Raw genomic sequence first — 24,007 nt, 5'->3', positions numbered from 1 at the left:
AAAAAGAAATGGAAAAGCAAAACAGATAGGTTATATATACACAGAGTTTTAAGGAGTACAAAACTGCTAACAAGTGCTGAAAGGATTAAACAGAAGTATTAAGGAATGAAGCCACTGAATTTGGCAGTCATACGGTGACCTTTGAGACTACCACTTCAGCTGGGTGATTAAATTTGAAGATTAAGACAAAATTGTAGTAAAATGAGGAAGTGAAGGCAGACAGATTTCCAAGAACCTTGTCATCAAAAAGAGAGATGAAACAATAGCATAAACAAAGCCAGGCTGAAGAAACGCTTTTTTGGTTTTTTTTTTTTTTTTTTTAAAGAAGACAGACCCAAGATTTGTCACATAAATGTCTGGCTAAATTAAAAACAAAAACAAAATTTTAAAGAAAGAAAAAACTTGGGTAGAGGAGGATGTGGAATTGCCTATCCAAATAAAATGTTAAACATTATGCAAAATATTTGCAACTCTACTGACTTGTCTCTGAATCTGTATACTTTGTAGTCTTTAGTAGTACCAAAGCAATAAACTTTATAGGCAAGTGTACAGATTTAACATTTTAAAAATATAGATGCATAAATTCTAAATTTCAAAATGTGTAGAAGAATCCAGAGTTCTCATTATTTTAATAGCGCAGTTCTTGGAAGGCAGATAATAAGACATACAAGTAGTATGTCATAATTTCACTTTAAATTTCTAATCAACATAAATTCTATTTGCCCACATTCTATTCCCAGCTCATTCACACTCCCTGATTGGGTCTGAAGTCCTAGAAGGGAAGATAACCTGAAATCCACGATGTTTTCCCCTCCTTTCTCTGACCTCCCGGTAGAGATATGTCAAGATATGTCCTGCAACATCTGTAAACTTAAAGAAAAAAGCATCTCTGCTTTTATCCTCTTGTGCTTGACATTCTAAAGAGCAATGATTTCCATCTGAGATATGCTAAAGAAAGAAAAGCCAGAGCCAAGAGATAGAAATTTATACTTCTCCCAAGTTGTCCTTGTAATTGTTTTATCTGAAGTACACTGTCAGTGCCAAACATGTCAAACATAACTAAGTCTTTCATGAAATAGACTAGGCATTCTAAAACCAGTAAAATTCTGTTTACATATCAAAACAGTTACATGAGGTGGAAGAAAGATTAATAATCAGATCTTCTATCAGTCTGAAGACCTAAAACCCATCCTGTCACTTTTTACCAGCTTAAAAGTACTTTGAAAACAATGCATTTTTGTCCACACCTCCTAGGATAGAAATAGTCCTGTCTAGAGGGAAGGGAAGTGATTTAGCATGCTATCCCAGCACCTACACTGAACTAAATAACTAGTTTAATAACCTGGCTTAAGGTAATCCTCAATATTCTAGGTTGGCATGAATCAACTTTTGATAATTTTTAAGAGAAAAAAAAGGTATTCAGATTGGAGTCACTTTCAAGATCTTATGGCTTCAGCTGAAGACAGAAACAAGAACTTTTAAAGATGATGAAATGAAAATGTCAAATACAAGAAAATAATTACAAAACAAAGGTAAAAAGATTACAGTTATCAATTTTAGTATTTATTAAAAAGGTGGAAGACAAGGAAAATTCCTCTCAAACTCTAAAATCAATCTTGCATCTTTGCTAAATGTAAAACGAATTTTTAGGTATTTGCTTTACATGACAATCAACTTGTCAACAAAATAACTGAATGAAAATTTACCAACAAAACACTGCTAATCTATTATTTACAAAAATGATCTCACCTGCCGTAAGTTATTTGGGGAAAAAACCATTTCAAGCACAGGAACACTAATGAAATACCTTGAAGACATAACACAAGAAATAAAATTTGTCCTAACGTCTCTGACCCCTCCCTTCCCCAAAGTTATAGAATGGACTGAAAATGAATATATGTGGGTATAAACATAAATATTTCCAATAATCTTACACACACATGCACACGTGCACACACACAGTTCTGTGCCAGATCAACCTAATCTTTATTTAAGGTCAGCAGCCTGAGGGTTAAGGGTAATGAATATGGCTTTAGTAAAGTTTTCAACTAAATATCACAAATGCTTAATTCTTTTGCTAGCTAACCAACTAACCTGAGAATGGAAAAGGTTCTACTTCTTGGCTAAAAGGGTATAAAGCAAAGTAATTAAAAAAAAAAAAAAAAAACACTGCAGCAGACACCACTGATGTACCTTATTTTTTTTTAAGGTCTGTGTATCAATTTAATACTTTATATGATAACTATTTAGATAGCTTAAGATCATATAGAAACTACATCTTAAGCACTTTATCATTCTGGTCCAAGAAATTGGAATATCAACAAAAAACTTGTGTTTGGAATGTACTTGCTAGGAAACCGTTAATAATAATGCAATATTGAAATAGAAATGATTTGTGTTTAACAAAGGCAAGTCAGCAAGTTCTTAGATTGCATCCGAAGAGGATTTAAAAATTATAACCCACTAAGACAAGGAATATAACATTATTCAAGGTGACAAAGCTATATCTTGAAATCTGAGCCCACTGATTTATATTTCACTTCATACATCATATATACATCACAGAGATGTATGCATTTTACAAAACATTAAATTTTCGAAATATGGAGAAATTTTGAGTATTGGTTATATAAGAAACTACACCTAAAAGCAACCACTGTGGTTGTTTTAGATATATCTTTTAGTTAAAAGTTTAAGGCTCATATATAATATTTTGGGGATACCCTAAAGACATTTTATTACTGTATGATCTCATGCAACTATGTGTATACTACTAGGAAACTAAAACTAAAACATTGTTAAATATATCACCCTTTAATTAAAAAAAGAAAACATTTTAACCACATGCTCTCCTATTTCTCAATACTAGTTTGTTATGAACTTTTTTATCCCCAAAAGGTAGATGGCAAATGATAAATTTAGCTTAAAAGAGAAGATTAAAGTGATGAGGAGCAGGCTAAAACTAACTTATAAAACAGAATCCCTATTTACATTATCATGATTTATACTTTCCTTATCCCATGAAAATTCCTATATTGCAAATATACTGATTTCCTATAAACCATTGAAATTTCCTACAATATTTGCCAAGCCCATTTAAAATGTGGGCCAGAAATGATGTCACTGCTGCAATTGATTTTTTTCTGGTGAAATGCCTCTTAAGTGGCTTCTCCCTAGCCCAGAAAGATAAGCAGTTTTAGGGGTACCACAAACAAGGCTGGAGCAGAAACAATTTCAGGAGCAACAGTAACCCAAAAGACTACACAAAGAACCTCAGTTAAAAGTCGTCAACCAAAGTATAAGCCCAGAAAAATACCAAAGATAAAATAAATTTGCAATGAGCAGAGTTCCTTATATCAAAGCATAAAGACATTTGTTTGTTTAATTACAGTAGTGGAAGCAGTCTCAAATAGTGCTGAAGTCCATCACTGAAGAGATTTGTTTTAGCTAGGCACTAGCAATCCTGTTTCCTACCCTAATTTTACTTTCTAGAGTTTTGGGAAAACAAAACAAAACAGTATTCTAAGTTGTTTACCTTGCTAGGGTAGGGAGAAGGATCCTTAGAAAACTGAGGTAACACATCTTATTTTGTTAATTATATCTATGGCAGTTGAGTCATGGCCCTTAGGTTTATCATACTTTCTCCTGTTCTCTTAGAAAAATGTAAGAGGATTTTAACTGTTCACAATGAAACATTCTTTAACTAAAGATTTTAACCCAGCTACTATTAAATATAGTACAGTGCCTATTAGTAAGAAAATTTTCTCAACTTTTTTTTATCATTCCAAACACTATGGAGAAGATTTACGTTAGGGCAATGTAATCTGGCCATGTTACTTCATGAGTTAAGAGTGTTAAATACCAATAACTGACCTTGTTTCCCCCAACTTCATAAAACTGCTTCTATTACCTAAACTGCTTTCTGAATGTTGAACATAAATATTTTAAAATGTATTCCAGGGAGTGAGGCTAGGAAGTTTCACATATTCATATTATTCAGCAATTTAAGAAAGAAGTTATGCAAAATATGATATACATATCTCTATATATTCCCATAATACACACATATATAAATATGCTTTCATAACTGAATCTTGGTTTTAAAAATGCTTACACAATGTGGGGAATTTAAATATTTCGCTAGATTTGAATACATACATTTGCACTCCATTACCACTGTAAATTGATATACTAGCAGAAACATAATAGACCAAATAAATGATTTAACTGAATTGTCAGTTTGTGTTTTTGCAGACCCAACAGAAAACATATTTATTATTATGAACCTTTATTAAGTGGCTCACATTTCAGTATAAATCACACTAAAAAGATTTTTTTAAAAGCTATTTACACTACAGTGCTGACACATTAAAATGAAAAAAAATTGGTATAAATAAGCTCTATGGAAAAGCCTTAAATTGTCAAAAAAAGAATTCTGGCTCATATTACAAAAAATATATATATATGTTAATGTCAGCTCTATTCTAAAACCTATAATTCCAAACCAAATGATTCTTTAAAGACTCCTTTTGTTTAAACCTGTAATGTTTACAGTGCATCTGGCCCTAAGTGCTTTGATACTTCACAGTTATGGACAGGCACTGAGGAATGTTACAAAGCTACATAAACTCTATTTTGTAACAGACTTGGGAGCAAGTCCTTGGCTTGCTTTCAGAATTCATGAATCTTTATTACATTATTAACTTTTTTTAAAAAAAAGAATTTTAAATGGTATGTACAAATTTAGCACAAAATGTCATCATCTTTTCTATCTTGATTTGAATGTGCTGAACTATGTTGCCTTGTATCGACTAGACTTATGAGACTTCCAGGGCATAATTCTTCCTTTAAATCTTTGTTGCTATTTTCAAATTTAGAGTCCATGTCAATCTTAAATTCTGTAAATTGAACATGATCCAATTTTGCTTTAGCATTCTTGCCATCCATATTATTCGGTGCTCTAGTCTTTTCAGGAATATAAACATTCACAGGTTCTTCCTTGATTCTTACGGATGCAATAGGTTCATGTTTAATCTGCTGTAATTCAGATTTAGAATGAAGTTTGTCTGAAAAATTAGAATCCAAGGGGGTTTTGCTTACAGCACAAATCATGTGGTCAGTGTGAGAATCAAGAATTGATGATGTGGAATCTGGTGATGTGCCTGTTTCATGAGTATCTGTATTCTGAGCAATCTCCTCCTCTGAGTGATACAACTTGAGCCGAACGTGCCAGGCTAAACTGCATACAGCTGAAACTGTCTTGAACTGATGAACAACATTCCTTGGAATAAAATAAATGTCATTATCATACAGCTGAATCCTGGCATAGCGGATGCCTTCCCTCCTCAGTTGATTAAGTTTTGCATCATCAACCCACTGGACACACTAAAAAAAGAAACAGGAATACTGTTAAGTCTTTTCCACAATAAAAAATAAACTGAAGACAGTAATGCATTAAGATATACCTGAGAAAGTGGAGGCTCATGTAAATCTAACTGCATTCGTTGAACTACTTCTAAGAAATCTTCAGCATGAAAACAAATTACATCTTTGGTTATTCGGGGTTGAGCAGGCCTAAAAACATGAGATAATGAAGAATCTTCCATTAATATTTCACTGTTAAGTCCTTATTAAATTTAAAGCAAAAATAGTTTATGGTCAAAACAAGAGTCCCTAGAAATAAAGTTAAAACGTTATTAGAAGACCACTTTACATACTTAAAGGGATAAAAACATGAGTTTGGGCCTAAACATAAATTAAAACAACCTCATTTTATTATAGCTATGTATAACCATATTTGAACTGGTTAATTATTGAAATAAAAAAAACTAAGGGCTCTGTCTTCAAGGTCAATAACAGATTAAATGCTAAAGATGAAGCTACTATGTAAAAATTGGAGGTAATATGAGGAGAAGAGAATACTTTCTTCCAATAAATATATATATAACTGCAATTAAACCTAAAATTCCTAAGTAATCCTTAATAAATTAAGAGATACTCATTAGAAAAGCGCTAATAAACTATTATCACTCTATTTGTGGGGGTTAATAGTGTCTTTAAATATAATTCTAAAAAAATGCCCAAATTATCCAATTAATCAGCAATATACAAATACATTTTTATAGAACATGCTCGAAAATGGATTTTAGAATGTAATTCCAAGCAACATAAATCCAACAAAAAAGTCATACTAAGGCAAATTATAAACAAATTTCTAAAAACCAGTGATAAAATCTAAACCTTATACTTTACATTAATGCACAGGGAAGGAAGAGTTAATAATGATGCCAGCTTCTCATCAGGGACAATGACAATACAGTAAGCACCAAGTGAACCTTAGTTTTTCTTTAACCTTAGTGAAGACAATTGTTTTCACATCTAGTCACTTAGAAAATGAAATTATTACTGTCAAACTCAAAAGAGTAAAACTACATTCTAACAACTGAAAACCTTTAGTGCATTTATACGATTAGGATATCCAAATACAGGGACACCTGGGTGGCTCAGCGGTTGAGCCTTTGGCTCAGGGCGTGATCCTGGAGTCCCAGGATGGAGTCCCACATCGGGCTCCCTGCAGAGCCTGCTTCTCCCTCTGCCTGTGTCTCTACCTCTCTCTCTGTCTCTCATGAATAAATGAATAAAATCTTTAAAAACAAACAAAAAAAAAGGATATCCAAATACAAAGAAAACTGAAACTTTCTTTCCCTACAGTAAGGAGAATTACGGAGAAACCACCCAAGAAAACCTTTCATAAAAATAGCAGTTTAAAAAAAAAAAAAAGGCACTTAGTTAATATATACCACTCTCCACAGTGCACAGCCTTCAACACTCCAACAGCAGCTGTAGTCTGTCTTTCAAAACCTTGTCCTATATGATCTGCATGGGCTCTTGTCCTGTCTTCAAAGAGCATCTCACGGGGCTCACTGGTTCGAGGTAGGTACTGCAGGTTTTTTATTTCATTGGTAGTTCTGTTAAAATAAAATTACATTTATACAATATTATATATTAATTTTATATATATATAAAATATATATCATTTTATATATATATATAATGGAGGTGGGGGGAGAGAGGCAGTCCTGTGTATTAAGGTTTAATCGCCTTCAAACATTTGTATTGATGTACTGAGAGGCTTAACTACCATGAAGCATTTAGTAATCACATAATTCAGACAAAAGGAAATTTTAAATCATCTGCTTCCAAATCAGGTTCTATTTTTAAAATGAACATGTACAAACAAAAACACATACTCCTTTTTCTAACACACTCTTCACAAAAGTGGCAGTTGTAAGGTAGATAAACAACGAAATGACAGATGGTGTGGTTTACCCAAGTTCTCCTGCCCAGAATCTTTACAAGGTTTGTTTGGGCCTTATCTGTAGAACCATTCCCCTACCTCTCCACCCAAGTCACATGGCTAATGTAAGATGCATATATGGAACAAACAGGTAACTTTAAAAATGGATTAATTAATATTTATAGAATACCTACTATATACCAGGTCCTACCTAGGCACTGCAGCTAATGAACAAAACAGTAATGAATATAACAGGTTTCCCACTTTCATGGGAGTTTATACTCCAGTGAGAGAAAGACTAACAGATAAATAGCATGAAAACACCAAGTAATAAGTACTTCCACAAAACATGCAGGATTTTTTAGAGGCAGAAAGAAAATCTTAGCTCCCTCTTAGAAGACAACCACCTGCCATTGGCCATCCCCCTACGGCTCATCTAGACTCATTCAATGCAAAAACTCTACTTTTGCTACAGATGGGGAAAAGGGTGAGAAGAATTTCTTTGGGAGTCATCATCTTATTTTCCTGTATGGTTTTTCTATGGCATTCAGAGACAACTCGAGATTGCCCCCGTAATTTTCTCCTCTCATCTTAGTCTAAACCCCTAGAATCATTCTTTCCTATTCTCTAATTTCCCATGCTCAATCTCTACAACTTATTGCTCTTGTGAACTCTTGTATTACAGTCTTATTACACATACATACACACACACAGGTGATGTGACAAAAAAAAAAAAAACATGCTTTTTTTTGCTCTTTGTGATTAATGTTCTACATGTGTCTGAAAGCTAGATGAGGACATTTATTCCTATGGAAAGCTAACAGGCTTGAAAGCCTACAACTCTGGTATGATTAACACCGCATTCTAACAAATTAAGACTTTATATGAAGCATTTAGCACAGTAGTGCCTTGGGCAGTGTTGTTATTAGTAGGTCAGGCTAAACAGTGTGATGTGAAATCATCACATTTACATGAGTAATAATCCCTGAGGTGCAGGCAGGTTCCTCAGAGGGCTGGTGAACTCCTTTAAATTACATGTTAAAACGTGTATATTTGCATTTGTTCTGGGGAGAGACTTTCAGATTCTCAAGATGATTTATAAATCCAAGAACTATTGAGAAACACCAATTTTATCATTTACTACCAACTTATAAATTAACTTGTAAAAATGTCATTCAACAGATATTTAAGCACCAGGAACTCTGTTTAGGTGCTTATAGACACATAAGTTACCAGCATAATATAGTCCCCTGTCATCGTGCAACCTACAGTTTACTCAATGACCATTTTCCCTGTTTTTTCTTTTAAAATTAATAATCACTGTAATTAGTAATTATGGATCTAAAAAAAGGTATCTTACCCACTCCATTCCCACCAATGTTAACCCAGTATACATTTTTCCATACTTCTCTATGTTTATTTCTTTCATACAAACAGAATCATACTGGCCACATTACTCTATATTTTGCTCTTTTCAAATGTCATGAACATCCTTCCATATATACAGACATAAATAATTCATTTATATATATATTTTTAAGATTATATATTTTTTAAAGTAATTTAATCTCTACATCAAACATGGGGCTCGAACTCACAATCCCAAGATCAAAAGTCACATGGTCTACCAACTGAGCCAGCCAGGAGCCCCAAAGGAATGGAAATTGGGTTTTGTTTAAACATTTTTTTAATGATTTTTTTAAAGATTTTATTTCACCGTATTTTTAATAGCAATGTTCCGAAATGAATTCAACCATTCCACTATTAATGGGAACTCAGACCATTTTAAATTCTTTTTCTTACTACAAATAATGCTGCAATTAATATTCTTATACATTTACCTTTAGTGCTTTCATTTCCTAAGACAGATTCCCAAAAGTGGTAGTGGTGGATCAAAGAATATATATGTTAAACTGCATGAGCTATTGTTAAATTACTTTCACAGAACAATTACAGCAGCTCACCTTTCTACCAACAATATATAAATATTCTGTTTTCTCACATACCTACCAGCCTGCAGTATTATTGCTCTATTTGTTTTGGTAATGTAATAGGTAAAAGTAATATTTCATTATTCTTTTAATATAACTGGCTGAGACCAATTTTTCTACTGGGTTGTGTTATATTTTCCTTGTCAATCAGGGAATGCTCTTTGTCTATTAACTGTCACTTTACAAGTTCAGTCCATGATAGTTTTGAACTTTGTTGTTGCTGGTATCTTTTCTCTCACAAATAGTACTGCAATTATATTTTTCATCTTGCTTAGAAAGGTCTCTCCTAGGTTTAAAAATTTTATTCTTATATTTTAATTTTTTATCTATTATGTTCACATCTCTAACTTCTTTATGAGATGGGGGCTATGGCTTTGTTTTCTTTTAAATGGACTTCAATTATGCCAGCATTACTCATTAAACAAATCTTTCTTTTCTCATCTATCTCATATATTAAGTTCTCAATACACTTTGATCTATCTGGGTTCTTTATCTTATTCCAAAGATCTTTTTAAGCTTTATAATAATTTTTAACTTCTAATAACAAAAGCCCCCCCCCCATAGATCTTCTCATTCACAGTTTTCTTGGCTATTTGTTGATTTATTCTTCCTTCTGAACTTTAAAATCATTAAATCCAGTGCTGGAAGTGTGAGTTCAACTAAAATGCTAAAAATTTCAAAGGACTATCATTTTTATTCAATCTGGAAAATAGAAGGGTTTTTCATTTGTTTAAGTATTATTTTAAATCCTCCAGAAGATGTTTAAGTTTCTTTATATGTGTTCTGAGTATTTTTAATTAAATTTATTCTCAAATGGTTTACAATGTCTTTGTTGTGAATGACATTTTTCCATTCCTAATTACAATTTACTGTCATTTGCCTACATTTCTTAAGCCTTATTTATATTTCATATTTTATAAAAAAAATTTATTAGCACATGTAGCCATTTTTGAATTCATATTCCAAGTATGCTTTAAACTTTCCCTTCCTTCTTTCTCTAATTTTCAACGAACACCCCCCTCCCCCAACATACAAAAACATCTATCCCTGGCAATAAAAATTTGTATTCAACATACCTTTTCCTTTTGAAAGGTGACTTTGGCATATCAGCCACAGGGATCATTTGTTCTCCTGGGCGTACCCACATAATGGGACCATCATCACTGTCTTTTCGACTCTCTAATTTTAGACTAGATAGTGTCCCCCATGGCAGTGTACACTAGAGGCAAAGAATTACATAGGAACCAATTACTTTCAAAATGCATCTTCAAATATACATTAAAGAATACTGCCCCTTGACAAAGTTTCATATATACCTTTATACTTACACATTTGAAATACATACTATATTGAATATATTCCTATGTTGTCATACATTTTCCTTCAAAAATTCTATTTCAAACATACCAAGAGTAATTATTCTTGGGTAGCTCCCTCCTCTAACCCTGCCAGAAGTATGATTCACTATATTCAACATTTGTTATTCTTCCTTCTACCAAATACAAGGGTCATATGATGTTAGTAAGTTGGTAAAATAATCAAGTGTTCTCCATGAGAATCTATAAAGATGAATAATTGAGTTTTTTTAAAAAAGCAATCTCTGGGCAGTCTGGGTGGCTCAGCGGTTTAGCATCGCCTTCAGGCCAGGGCCTGATCCTGAAGACCCGGGATCGAGTCCCACGTCGGGCTCCCTGCATGGAGCCTACCTCTCCCTCTGCCTGTGTCTCTGCCTCTCTCTCTCTCTCTCTCTGTCTCTCATGAATAAATAATTAAAAACTAAAAAAAAAAAAAGCAATCTCAAAAAAAAAAAAAAAAAGAGAGAAAAGGATACCAGTCTTTGATTAGTTATAATGAAAGCCTAACAAAACAAAAAGGAAAACCAAATCAAAATCAAAATTTATTTCTTTAACCTCTCTTAAAGAGGTTGCTGGTCTAAAAGCAACTTTTCCTTTGAAAAGAAAAGAGAGATAAAAATGTATAAAGGCCATTGTCCATGGGATGGTAGAGAATGAGATTTAAAAAAACCATCCAGGGATGCCTAGGTGGCTCAGCAGTTGAGCATCTGCCTTTGGCTCAGGGCATGATGTGTCTCTGCCTCTCTCTATGTCTATCATGAATAAATAAATAAAATCTTAAAAATAAATAAATAAATAAATAAATAAATAAATAAATAAATAAATAAATAAACAAACCATTCATTGCATCCCCTTTTAAGAAAGGGTAGGACAGTCACATGAAATTTCTCCTAAAAGAATGCATTTGGCTTATTTGCTTTTAAAATTAAAAACAAACATAAATATTTAAAATTTTTTTAAGATTTTTTTTATTATTATTTATAAAAGAGAAAGAGAGAGACAGAGAGGCAGAGACACACGCAGAGGGAGAAGCAGGCTCCATGCAGGGAGCCCGATGTAGGACTCGATCCCGGGTCTCCAGGATCACGCCCTAGGCTGAAGGCAGTGCTAAACCACTGAGCCACCCACACTGCCCTTAAAAATACTACTCGAAATGGGGATCCCTGGGTGGCGCAGCGGTTTGGCGCCTGCCTTTGGCCCAGGGCGCGATCCTGGAGACCCAGGATCGAATCCCACATCGGGCTCCCGGTGCATGGAGCCTGCTTCTCCCTCTGCCTGTGTCTCTGCCTCTCTCTCTCTCTCTCTCTCTCTCTCTCTGTGACTATCGTAAATAAAAAAAAAAAAAATAACTCTTTAAAAAAAAAATACTACTCAAAATAAATGGAATCAAATTTCATGATGACACTAGCTGGGAAAAGTAGATAAGTAACAAATTAGGTTTAAAAGGAATAAAAAAGGAAATGAAAGAGAAATGGATTGGAGTGAAAAAGAGAGGATAAAAAGCTAGAAAATGGAACAAGAAGTGAAAATAGATGTGTAATAGATTATTTGGCAAATAATAGATACAAATGAATTGTCACATTCTGACCTCTGAATTACTAATTAAATAACTACATAGCTCAGAAATTTCTCAGTGGGCTAGCCCCAGCAGCCCACAATAAGAAACAGAATGCAGAAAGTACTGAAAAAATATAAAGAATCTGACTAGAAATCATTTAAAGAATTTAAAGAGGCTTTAAAACCACCTAAATCTAAATGCAGTATTTTCTGGATGAGGAAACTGAAGTCCAGAAAGTTTAAATTAGGCTTACCCATTCCAGCTAGGTAGAGCTAAGATTGAAATACAGACGTACAATTTCCCAAGCCAGTTTTCCACAATGCCAAGCAGGCATTCCTTTGTCCTAAATATTTAATTTAGCAGGCATCCTTCCTATACATCTTAAATCCTCTGGTACTCAATTTATAAAAAGTTAATAAACAGATGGAACCTAATTTCCTAAAGTGGCAGCAACAAGCATTATTTTTTAGTTTACCAGTTAGCTCTGCCATAATTAATAACGGAGTCACATGCACACACACACACATACACAGGAATTATATTTCTGAAACAATTATGATTTGTGACACCCACAATTCAGACTGCTTGATATGGTTTTCTCTTACTTTTAAAAATGGTGAATCTTCCAACATGTCAAGGAACTCAGGGAAGTAATCTCCCACTTCTTCATCAACTGCTCCCACCAGGCTGATCTGTCGCATTGGGCCAGCTCTGTAAGTACCGTGAGAATATGTTCTTTTTACCTGAAGAATATAGATTTAATTAAAAGTTACACATAAGATAATGCTTGTTATCATCGTGTAACACCAAATTATATTGTCTGAGAATATTATAACATAATGTGAGGTAAGCAAAACAAAACAAAAAGGCCTTTACAAACAGTAAAATAAATAAATAAATAAGGCATGAAAAAAATCTATGCCAAAGAAAGCTATTTTATCTTCTCTATTCCCACATACTGCTTATGAAAACACAGATAAGGTAAACTGTATAATTCTAGATAGCTGACTCTTAACTTCTCATATCATTCATTATTTGATCTATAAGGCCAATGAAATTTATATTCAAAAATTCATATCCTACACTCTCTTAAATGGTTGATATCTTTTTATCAGAATTTCCAAAAGTTAAAAGAAAAAAAAAAAAAGAATTTCCAAAAGTAGACTGCCTCAAATGTTACATTTAACCTTTACCAGTGGGTTGTATGTCTAAAAGGCCACTGGGAATGATCTTTCCTTCTAGATCATACCATATTAATTAGAATCCAGTTTACATGTCTGTCATTAACTCTGATAAAAACTACTAGAAATTGAGAATCAGGTGTGATAGGTCCCAACTTTACTTCTACTATCACCAGCAGCTATGTGACCTTCAGAAATCACATAAATTCATTGAGTTTTAGTTTCCTCAAATGGAACTATTTACCTCAGATTGCTGAAAGAAATTTAATAATTACATAAAGCTATAAAGCCACCCACACAATGCTAGCAAATGGGTAGCATTCAAGTATCAACTGAAATATAACAACCTGCACTTCAAGAATCTTGATATCTGAGGGCATGTGGGTGATCAGTCAAGCATCTGACTCTTGATTTTGGCTCAGGTCATGCATGATCCAGGGTCGTGAGACCAAGTCCCACATCAGGCTCCATGGAGCCAGCTTAAGGTTCTTTCTCCCTCTGCCCCTCTCCACCCACTTAAAAAAAAATCTTGATACCTGAATTCTAGCAAGCACATTTAAATACTGCAAAAAAGTCTATGCCTTTTCATATCCTAATGTTAAGAAACAAGAATCTTTATAAAGGAAAACAATTTGCTTTCATGGGGCACCTGGGTGGCTCAGTAGATGAAGTCTACAACTCTTGATCTTGGCTCAGGTCGTGATCTCAGAGTCATGAGAGAGCCCCCCCCCCCCCCCGTGGGGCTTCATGCTCAGCAGGAAGTCTGCTTGAGATTCTCTCTCTCTCTCTGCCCCTCCCCACCTCCACGCGTACAGCATGTGTGTTCTCTCCCTCTTTCCAAAATAAATACATCTTAAAAAATAAAGTGCACTCTTATAGGTTTACTTCTATACCACTTAACACAACTTTTGAGTTTAATAACCTAATATTCAAACATACACTAAGTCAGTTGGAATCATGAATTTATTTAATGTTTTAAACATGTCAAATTACATATAACAATGCATTCGAGTTCAAAAAGTATGTATCTGATAAAATATACAGATGGCACTTAAGCAGTTAAAACAAAATATAATACAATCCATACACCTTTCACAAAAATGGAAATACTTCTTGATTTAGATGACACCTATGTTATTAAATACTATATAAGCAAATATCCCATTACATGGAATGAAATAAAATCTACAAATTATAAGATAAAAAGGTTCAACTCTCCAAAAATCATCTATCCAACAATTACAACTCAAGGGCTGTAGGGATAGTGGGATAGGGGAGGAAACAGGTTAAGGATTTAAAGAATCTCTACGTAGCCGAAAGAAATGCCATAAGACCGTGACTCATAAAAGGGTCTCTTCTGACACACATTTCTACATTAGGCACATTTCTAACCTCTAAAATCATAAAGAATAAGAAACTACAAATTTAAAATGGGAGGAGTCAAAAAAAGCAAGCATACATAGCTGCAGCTCCCCTAGGAAATCAGTATTATAGCATCATAATGACCAACCTAGACTGAAGACAGTTAAATTATATTGCGTATAATTTTTTTGCATATTGCATTAAAAATGTTATCCTCATTAAAATCTTGGTATCTAAAACTAAAGGCTTCCATTATCTAGAAAGTCACTTAACTAGAAAACCTCACACACATCCTGATGATAGTGGACATGAGATTACTAAATTTGCTTTTATTTACTTCAAAAACATTAATCAAACCATCAGTTTTCTGATGCAGTAGAAAGTTTACCAGAAAATATCAAAGCAGGACAGCCCGGGTGGCCCAGCGGTTTAGCGCCGCCTTTAGCCCAGGGTGTGATCCTGGAGTCCCAGGATCGAGTCCCACCTCAGGCTCCCTGCAGAGCCTGCTTCTCCCTCTGCCTGTGTCTCTGCCTCTCTCTCTCTCTGTGTCTCTCATGAATAAATGAATAAAATCTTAAAAAACAAACAAACAAAAAAACCACCAGAGACCTGACTCTGAGGCCAGCATGCTACAAAAAGAATAAAGTGGCTTTTCTGACAGGGAAACACTACCAAAAATAAATTTCTAAGACTTAAAACTGTTTTCTCTTATTTTATATATAAAAATTGCTACAAGGGAAGAAGCAAATATGGTAATAAGGAATTCAAAGAAACCACAAGAATGACTCACTTGAAACAACTTGCTGTTTCCCAAAATATGTTTCCTGATACGCCAGCCCCTGAAAAGAGGATTCTATATTGTCTTGTAAATTTGGGGGAAACTCTTCTGTTTGGGAGGTTTACCACACCCAGTACTACCGTTTCTGAGAGGTCTCACAGTAAACACAACTTATTTGGCTTAGTATTACATAAACTGTTCTGACTTCAAAACCTGTTTTTCTCATGGTTGTTTATCTATCAACATCTCAAAATATTAAAAGTTACATAGAATAATAATGAACTATAATAAATACAGAAGATATTACAGATGTTCCTACCTAGTATTAGCATCAATCTGAAGAAAATACAATAACAAATTTGATAGTTATCAGCACAAAAATTGAGGAGGTGAGGGGAGAAGAAGAGGCTGTTGGGTCAATTCTACTGGGTGTTTTGAGGGGAGGGGGGAAGGAAGGGAAAGTCTTATTTTAAAAAACAAGATTTAGCTCATCACATTCTTACAGAGGCAATCTAAAATCCAACATAAATGAGTCTGCCACAAGAGGGAGCCATTTCCCATAACATCTGACATATCCTTTCAAATCAAAATATAACAGGTAATGAATGACCTTTAGTCAACATTCTATTTCAAAAATACCCATATGCCTTCAACTAAAATGAGTTATTATTCACTTTAAAATCTGTATAATAAAGGAAAAATTCCCCTGTCTCAATTAGAGCATCTGGTACCTGCCAAAATAATATTGTATACAGATCAGCTCCTAAGCACTCAAGGAAGATGTGACTGGCACAAATGGTCAAAATGAGAATTTAGTAAAAAGGTAGCTGATGGTTCAAAGAAGGTATATCAAATGGTCTTTATGACCTCAGCAAGAAGTCAGTAAGTTAATTCTCTTCATTTTGCAGAGTGGCAAAGCTTAACAGATCAGATCAGATTTAATAATTGTTTCACTATTAAAAAAAATAATAATTATTTCACTATTAAGATATTAACCACTTTAATCATGAGTTAACACCCTGACCTAAGTTATTTGATACAAACAACTCAGAATTAGGATAAAATAAAAAACAAGATTTAGAGTTTGGGGGAGGAGAAAGTGGTTAGAAGACAATTGCTCCAGTTTTAATATTCTCACAGCTCTAACTATAGGGTTCACAGTATGTGGCTGATTAAATACTGAGTGACAAAGAAATCTCATTTATTCCTTGACAGACAAAACTCCTTGTCTCACTTGCCTTTTTGTTTCCCTACTATCAAATTAATATCTGAACAAGATGGAGATGGTAGAAAAGCTAGGACAAATGTGGAGGTTGCAAATGGCCAAAAATTCTTCCCAGATGCTCATTTCTGAGCAGCATAACTGCATCATCAAGAAGTGAATCTGGGTATGGCCATTTCACTTCCTTTGCCCAATGGAGATTAGCAAACACAGCACAAGCAGAGGCTTGTGCACTGGGGGCTGCCCTTTTTTTTCTCTATGAAACCCTACAACAAAAAAAAAAAAAACAAAAACAAACAAACAAACAAACAAAAAGAAACCCTACAACAACCACCATGTGTATGAGCCCAGGCTAACTTGTTACATGAGGAGAGAAATGTGATCATCACTCCAGCTGACAACTACACCAACCACTAGACATACAAACAAGATCTCCTAAGACCAATTGACCTGCCAACCGCTAGCCATGTGAATGAAGCCACCCAACCCCAGCCAAGATGACAAAAACCATAAAAATTCTCCAGACAGCCCAAAGAATTGTGAGAAATCACTTTAGGATATTGCTTCTAGGGTTTTGTTTTCCACAGCAAAAGAACTGATACAGATAGGTTATGAACTTACAACAAAAAATCCATGTATATGTTTCTTCTCAAAGACTTTTATCATACAGTTTGACATTATATCACTAACCTCACAGCCACAATATTAGAGACATGACATGATCTATTAAAACAATATCTATATTTCACATGGTCTTTAAATTTTTCAGGCAACCTGCAAGGATACAGATGAAGATGAGAAACATTATTATACAACTAAAAAAAATTCCAAAACCGTTCAAAGACTAGGATGTCTTGATTCTCTGTCACTGCCATGTATATGTGTACTGTGTGTATACACATAAACACATAAATCCACAAAAAAAAACCTCAAATTAACATGTTTCAAGGATAAAGGCTAAACAGGTACAAAAAAGTTTTTGTGAAAACTACAGAGTAATATCACAAACGCTATCACTATAAAGGTCACAGAAATGTCTATATCATTTGTTATATTTTAGTTTCCACCGAATTGAAGGCAAATGAATTTTGGTTAAATTCTAGCTGCTTGGATTTTAATTAGGAAGGAAGGGAGGGCGGGAACTAGTCTCATGAAGATGGACTTAGTTGGGTTCCACAAGGCACTGACAGAGCCACCAGGCTGCATTATCAATAGCTGCAGTAACAACTTAGGTCCATCATATACAGTGGCCCTGCTGGTGGTATTAATTCTTTGGTTCTGATACATACCTGGGCATATGAGGATCTGTTTTAAAACTGAAGTTAATGAAGTTGTATTTACATTTCAAGCCTCAATATTTGCACAGAGTACAATATTAGAATACAAGAAAATACAGAATATGTATCTTAACATATTATACTATTTTACCCACTAAAAATAGTGCCAATAATTCATTACACAAATACTCATTATCATGAATTTCTTTAATGCTAAATGTATATTCCAAACTAAGATTAAATAAAAACAACAAAGGTTAGATTTGTACCCTTCTCTATTAACTCATTCAATCATGTTTATACATCTCTTGAATACTGCTTTTCAGACTGGTTTTGACTTGGAATAAAGGTTTTTCAGAATATAAAAGGTAGAAAGGGGGAATTAAAGAGTAGTTACTAGATTATAAAATTTTAAAATTCAAAACTTCCCTACAGGTCTGCTTTACTCTGCTCTGTAAAAAGCATTCTCTCTCAAATACAGCAGATTCTACTGAACCTACTAACCTCTTCAACTTTGTTTACAAGAAGTCCTGATCACATCATCAAGCTAGAACATGAATTTGGCTTTCTTTCTCACAACTGGTTTTCACTATGGTTGATATTAAGTGAAACTACATTCTAATATTGATACCTCCTTTCCTTCTTCCTCTAGAATACTAACACACAATTAGTTCGATTACTGTTATTTCAACCAATTCTTCAGTGAAGACAAATTCACAGGCTAATTCATTTAACATCACCAAAATACACAGCTTCACTATGTGATTCTACTAACAAGCATGCATGATGCATGATAATGCTATAGATAAGGGGAAGAAGGATACTGGAAGAGAACTAAGGCACAAGATACATTTTTAATTTCTCAAGGTGAGTGTCAATGTCATCTTCTAAAAGGTACTCAAAACTTCCAGATTTTTAATAACAGTGATCAATAAAATGAAATCCTCAAATACCTAGGAACAAACCTCAAAAGACGTAAGATCTATAGGATGAAAAAAAATATTATTGAGAGAAAATAAAAGACAAATGAAGGTATGAGATATCATGATTATGGACTAGAAGACATCAATTCTACCCAAACTTAACTATAACTTCAATGTAATCCCAATCAATATCCTAAGCAGATTTTTCTGTGACTGACAAACCATAAAGTTTATATGAAAATATAAATAGCCAAGAAAATCTTGAAGAACAGCAAAATCGATATTTACTCTGATACTAAGTTTCATTATAAAGTTAAGGCAATTAAGACAAACAGAATAATGAAATTAGAGCCCAGAAACCCACACCATATATATGATCCAGCTGATTTATGGCTAAGATGGCACTGTAATATAATGTGGAATGAGTGCCTTTTTCAATAAATGATCATGTCCACGAAGAACCAAATGGAAAAATATGTACCTTGATGCTTACTTCATACCATACACAAAAATCAATTCCAGGAGAACCGTAGGTTTAAATGCAAAAGGTAAAACAAAAGTTTCAGAAGAAAACTTCAGAGAATACATTAAGGTAAAACAAAAGTTTCAGAAGAAAACTTCAGAGAATACATTAATGACCTGGGGTAGGCAAGATTTCTTAAACAGCACACAAAAGCACAAATCATACATGAAGGAAAAAAACTTATAAATGAGATCCCATTAAATTTAAGAACTTCCAGTCACCAAAAGACACTCTTAAGAGTGTCTTAAGAGTGAAAAGAAAGGACGCCTGGGTGGCTCCAGTGGTTGAGCATCTGCTTTTAGCTCAGGGCATGATCCCAGAATTCTGGGATCCAGTCCCGCATTTAGGCTCCCCATGGGGAGGCTACTTCTCCCTCTGCCTATGTCTCTGCCTCTCTCTGTGTCTCTCATGAATAAATAAATAAAATCTTAAAAAAAAAAAAGAGTCAGAAGCAAGCCACTCAATGAGAGGACATAGTTGCAATACACAGAGCTGACAAGATTTTTGTCCACAATATATTAAGAGCTCCAACAAATCAATTAAAAAGAAAAGCCAATAGGAAAATATAAAAAAGAGTACACTAGTTTTAGAAAGAAGATAACCAACTAGACAATAATTATATAAAAAGAAGTTTGATTTCTTTAGTCATCAGGAAAATGCAAATTAAAACCACAATGAGATACTACTACACAGCCACCAGAATGGCTAAAATGAAGGGACAGACACTACTAAGTGTAGCCACAGATGTCAAACACTGGTGGTAGGAATGTAAATTGGTACAACTTTGGAAAACCTGTAGTATCTAATAAAGCTGAACATTTGCACACTTTTTGATCCTGAAATTCCAATCTTAAATACATACCAAACAGTAAGAAATACATATGTTCATCAAAACATACGTACAATAATATTCACAGTACCCCTATTTTAACAGCCACAAGCTAGAAACAAACATCCTTGGTAAACAAAACAAATAAACTGTGGTTTATTCATACAATAGAATACCATACCACAATAAGAAAATAAGCCACTGTTACATATAAGATAGATCAATCTCACAAACATAATGCTAAAGGAAGGAAGCCACACACAACAATTCACATACTATTTGATCCTATTATATAAAAGTTCAAAAACAGGCAAAATTTATCTGTGTTATCTGAAGTCAGGAAGTGGATACCTGGGTCTTTGTGTATATATGGGGGAGTGCACAGTAGTGATAAAGAGGAACTACTAGTAATATTCTACTTTTAAAAATCATAGGTGTGTTCATTTAGTAAAGCTTCATTAAGCTATACACTTATAATATGTGCATTGTGTATGTATACTGCAATAAGGTATATTTAAAAAATCAGTTTAACAAAAGCTTTAAAAAGTTTATTTTTTAAAAAATTTTTAATTGAAAATGAGAAATAAAACTATTATATGATCCAGCAATTTAATTTCACTTCTAGGTCTTTAACCAAAGGAAATGAAATCACTGTCTTGAATAGATAGATGCACCCCCCACTACCGCCCCATGCTTACCTCAAGTCCCTTTCCCCCAGGTCCTGGCAGCCACCAATCTGCCTATTCTAGGTATTTGATATAAGTGAAATCATACAACATGTGACCTTTTGTGACTGGCTTCTTTCACTCAACATAACGTTTTGAAGGTTCATCCACATCATGTATCTGTATTTCATTCCTTTTTATGGCTTAACAATATCCCACTGTGTGCATATACCATAATTTAGTCAACTCCTTATCTATATAAAAAGTATTTGTGGTAATTTTTTATTTTTAGTAGTTGCTGAACTCCCTACCTTAAATGAACACACTCAAAAATCCTCATTCAGAAGCCAGCCATCATCTATTCAACAAAGTGGAAAGTCATAATATTTTACCAAGTCAGTATAACTCTCTTTGTATAACCTGTTAATGTTCTATGAAATATTTCTAACCAACAGAATGAACTGAATTATCTTTATTTTGTAGGTGAGAAAACTGAGACATAGAGCTAAAGCAGCTGTCTAGTGTCACATTTGGTACATGTCAAGACCAGGACTAGCCCCCCTTCTCTTTCCATCCACCCCATATCAGAGTTCCTCCAGCTACCCACATTAACCCAGTCACAACTCACTACAATGACTATAAAGTATTACTACAAATTAAATCTGGAAGAGAGGTTCCAAATTTAGGACAAGGGACAAGAAAAACCTCAAGTTATAGACTGGTTTAGCTCCAAGTACATGTTGTTAGTCCCTGTAACTCATAAAGCATTTTCCCAAATAAAAAACTCTATAAATGGTTTAAAAAAAAAATCATTCTCTGGAGGGATACCACAAATTAGATTAAGAGACAGAGCTTTAAAAAAGAGAGAGAGAGAGAGAGAGAGAGAGAGAGACAGAGCTTTACCTAGGAAGAATCAAGAAATCAGAAATAAAAGTATGTGTGGATGTGACTGGATGTCCAGACCTTAAATAGTTGGAAACTGTAACTTAAACATCAAAAAAAAGAAATATACTCAGAGTAAGTAAAACAGTTCTGGATAAGGATTAAGGAGATTGTGTTCTACTCCTGGTACTGCTGCCAAACTTAAAATAGAAAGTTACGCCTATCTATGTTTGTTTGCTTATTTGTAAATTGAGAAAGGTTGCGACAGATGATCACTAAGATCCCTTTCACACTTTCTTTACTTTTTTCCCTCCTTCCAAATTAGAATAATGTCAATTATTACTTAGAAAACTGGAGACTTCAGCACCAATAAATATGAAAATCAGCTAATCTCCTGGCCTAAGCAGTCCCTGATCTAAGAGTGGGTGACCAATGGCAATGGCCTTTCAGAGGAGTGCACATTCACTTTCAAGAGTCAGTGGACCAGATTTTGCCTCCACTGTCTAAGATGATGGACATTCTATTCTATAGAAAAGGATAGGAAAGGAAGTTAGCTCAGTAAATGCAGTGCTACTTTTCTCACATAATAGTACAATTAACTGATTCCTTTATACGACAATATATTTAACAGCCGACATTTACTCAGCACCTACTATGTGATGCATCGAGCAGCAAGCAATTTTAAGGCATAAAGCAAGAAGACAACTTTAGGTGATTTTCATGTAAGGGAACTGCTTACATGGAAAATACATGGCTAAATTCATTTCAGTCCTTTCATTTCCAAGATAAATACTTGCAAAAAAGGACAACAGAATCCTATTTCAATAATTATCTTTAAGAAAAAAGAGATTAAGTAGACTCTGAAATTCATACTCTTATGTTTACACAATAAAGTAATTTATTCTTAATATTCCCAAGAGTTGTCATTATATTCTTACCTTTTTATTTCAAACCTACAGTAAAATGAACAGAAACTTGTCTAAAACATTTAACTATTTAAACAAAAACAAAAACAAAAACATTTAACTAAAAGTAAAAAAAAAAAAAAAAAACCCTACAAAACTAAAAACCTCTTACCTGAGCATGAAAATTGGACATAGTCGTCGTTTCTATATCCTTCTTTCCTAATATCTCCATTTTCACTGGTGAATTGGGAAAATTAAATGAAAAGTAGTCTAAAAAGTCAGGTAAATAAGTAGCTGCCCCATGAACAATACCCATTACATAGAAAGCTGCAGAGTTTTCATTTTCACTGAACACTAGACCCACAAACTCTTCTGCAAACCTCTCCATCTCCACAGGAGACAGGTGGGAGAGTTCATTACTGTAGGCGTGGATAACGGATGCGCCTCCATTAGGCTGGTGCTCAATATGAATGAGCTGTTTGAACTCCAAAGTGTCCAACCTTTTGAGGTTATTCTGAACCCGTGGCTCCTTTAATGAGACAAATGGAAACTCATTATTCTCTGGAATTTTGGAATCATAGTTCTTGTTATCCAAATTCTTTCCACTGTAATCCTTTACATTATCACTTAGGATGCCTTTGGCTTCTTGATCTTCAACATCAGATAGCAATCCTGAGCAGATGGTTTGAATTGATTTGCTATACATTTTTGGACGCTTCCGTTTTTCATTCTCTTTGTGTTTCTTTTTCTTTTTCTTCTTTACCTTTTTTATTTGTAAGTCTTCTGCATTTGTTTTTGGTTTCTCCTTCCCACCTGTGAGGGGAAAAAATTTTTTTAACTCTGTATTGTAGTTACTTAAAAAAATCATGCTTAAGGAACTGTCTAGAACAAACTTATACCTATAGTCTCCCATGGTACCATTCTGACATGTAGCAGATTCTCAGTGTTTGCTGAAGTAATGAATGGACATTACAGAAAGTATATTCTTCAAATTTAAAGGGAGAAAATCAGAAATGGGATGCTGAACAGAGGTCAATATGAAAAACAACCTCCAGATGTTTCCCACTGATATATATCATCATTCTTACTCATCTAAGTTCTTCAAAATTGCATGTAGTTATCAATACTTGTAAATCATAATGGGAGAAAACGACTTGCATAGTAAAACAGTAACAAACACAGCATTTCCTTAGCTTTTTACCATATTTCCTCCTTAATAAAACTACTCTCTCATCTAAAATGGGCTATTTTAGAGGTCC

The 24,007-nt window shown here is 34.0% G+C and overlaps 1 protein-coding gene across 1 annotated transcript in view; it reads right to left on the bottom strand.

Annotated features, from left to right (window-relative positions):
- Positions 1-360: 360 nt before the first annotated feature.
- Positions 361-24,007, bottom strand: part of RSBN1L (round spermatid basic protein 1 like) — a 62,759-nt gene continuing 39,112 nt past the window's right edge. Inside the window, exons 3-8 of the mRNA XM_055300952.1 lie at positions 22,921-23,561; positions 12,807-12,944; positions 10,365-10,507; positions 6,801-6,968; positions 5,466-5,574; positions 361-5,385 (exon numbers count right to left, since the gene is read on the bottom strand). Of these exons, the coding sequence (XP_055156927.1) occupies positions 4,744-5,385; positions 5,466-5,574; positions 6,801-6,968; positions 10,365-10,507; positions 12,807-12,944; positions 22,921-23,561 (1,841 nt within the window). The 3' untranslated portion in view covers positions 361-4,743. The remainder of the gene's footprint in view (positions 5,386-5,465; positions 5,575-6,800; positions 6,969-10,364; positions 10,508-12,806; positions 12,945-22,920; positions 23,562-24,007) is intronic.

The sequence above is a fragment of the Nyctereutes procyonoides genome, unplaced genomic scaffold, assembly GCF_905146905.1.
Source record: "Nyctereutes procyonoides isolate TBG_1078 unplaced genomic scaffold, NYPRO_anot_genome, whole genome shotgun sequence".
Taxonomy (NCBI): domain Eukaryota; kingdom Metazoa; phylum Chordata; class Mammalia; order Carnivora; family Canidae; genus Nyctereutes; species Nyctereutes procyonoides.
Note: the sequence above shows the minus strand (reverse complement) of the source record. Positions and strands in the feature narration are given on the sequence as shown.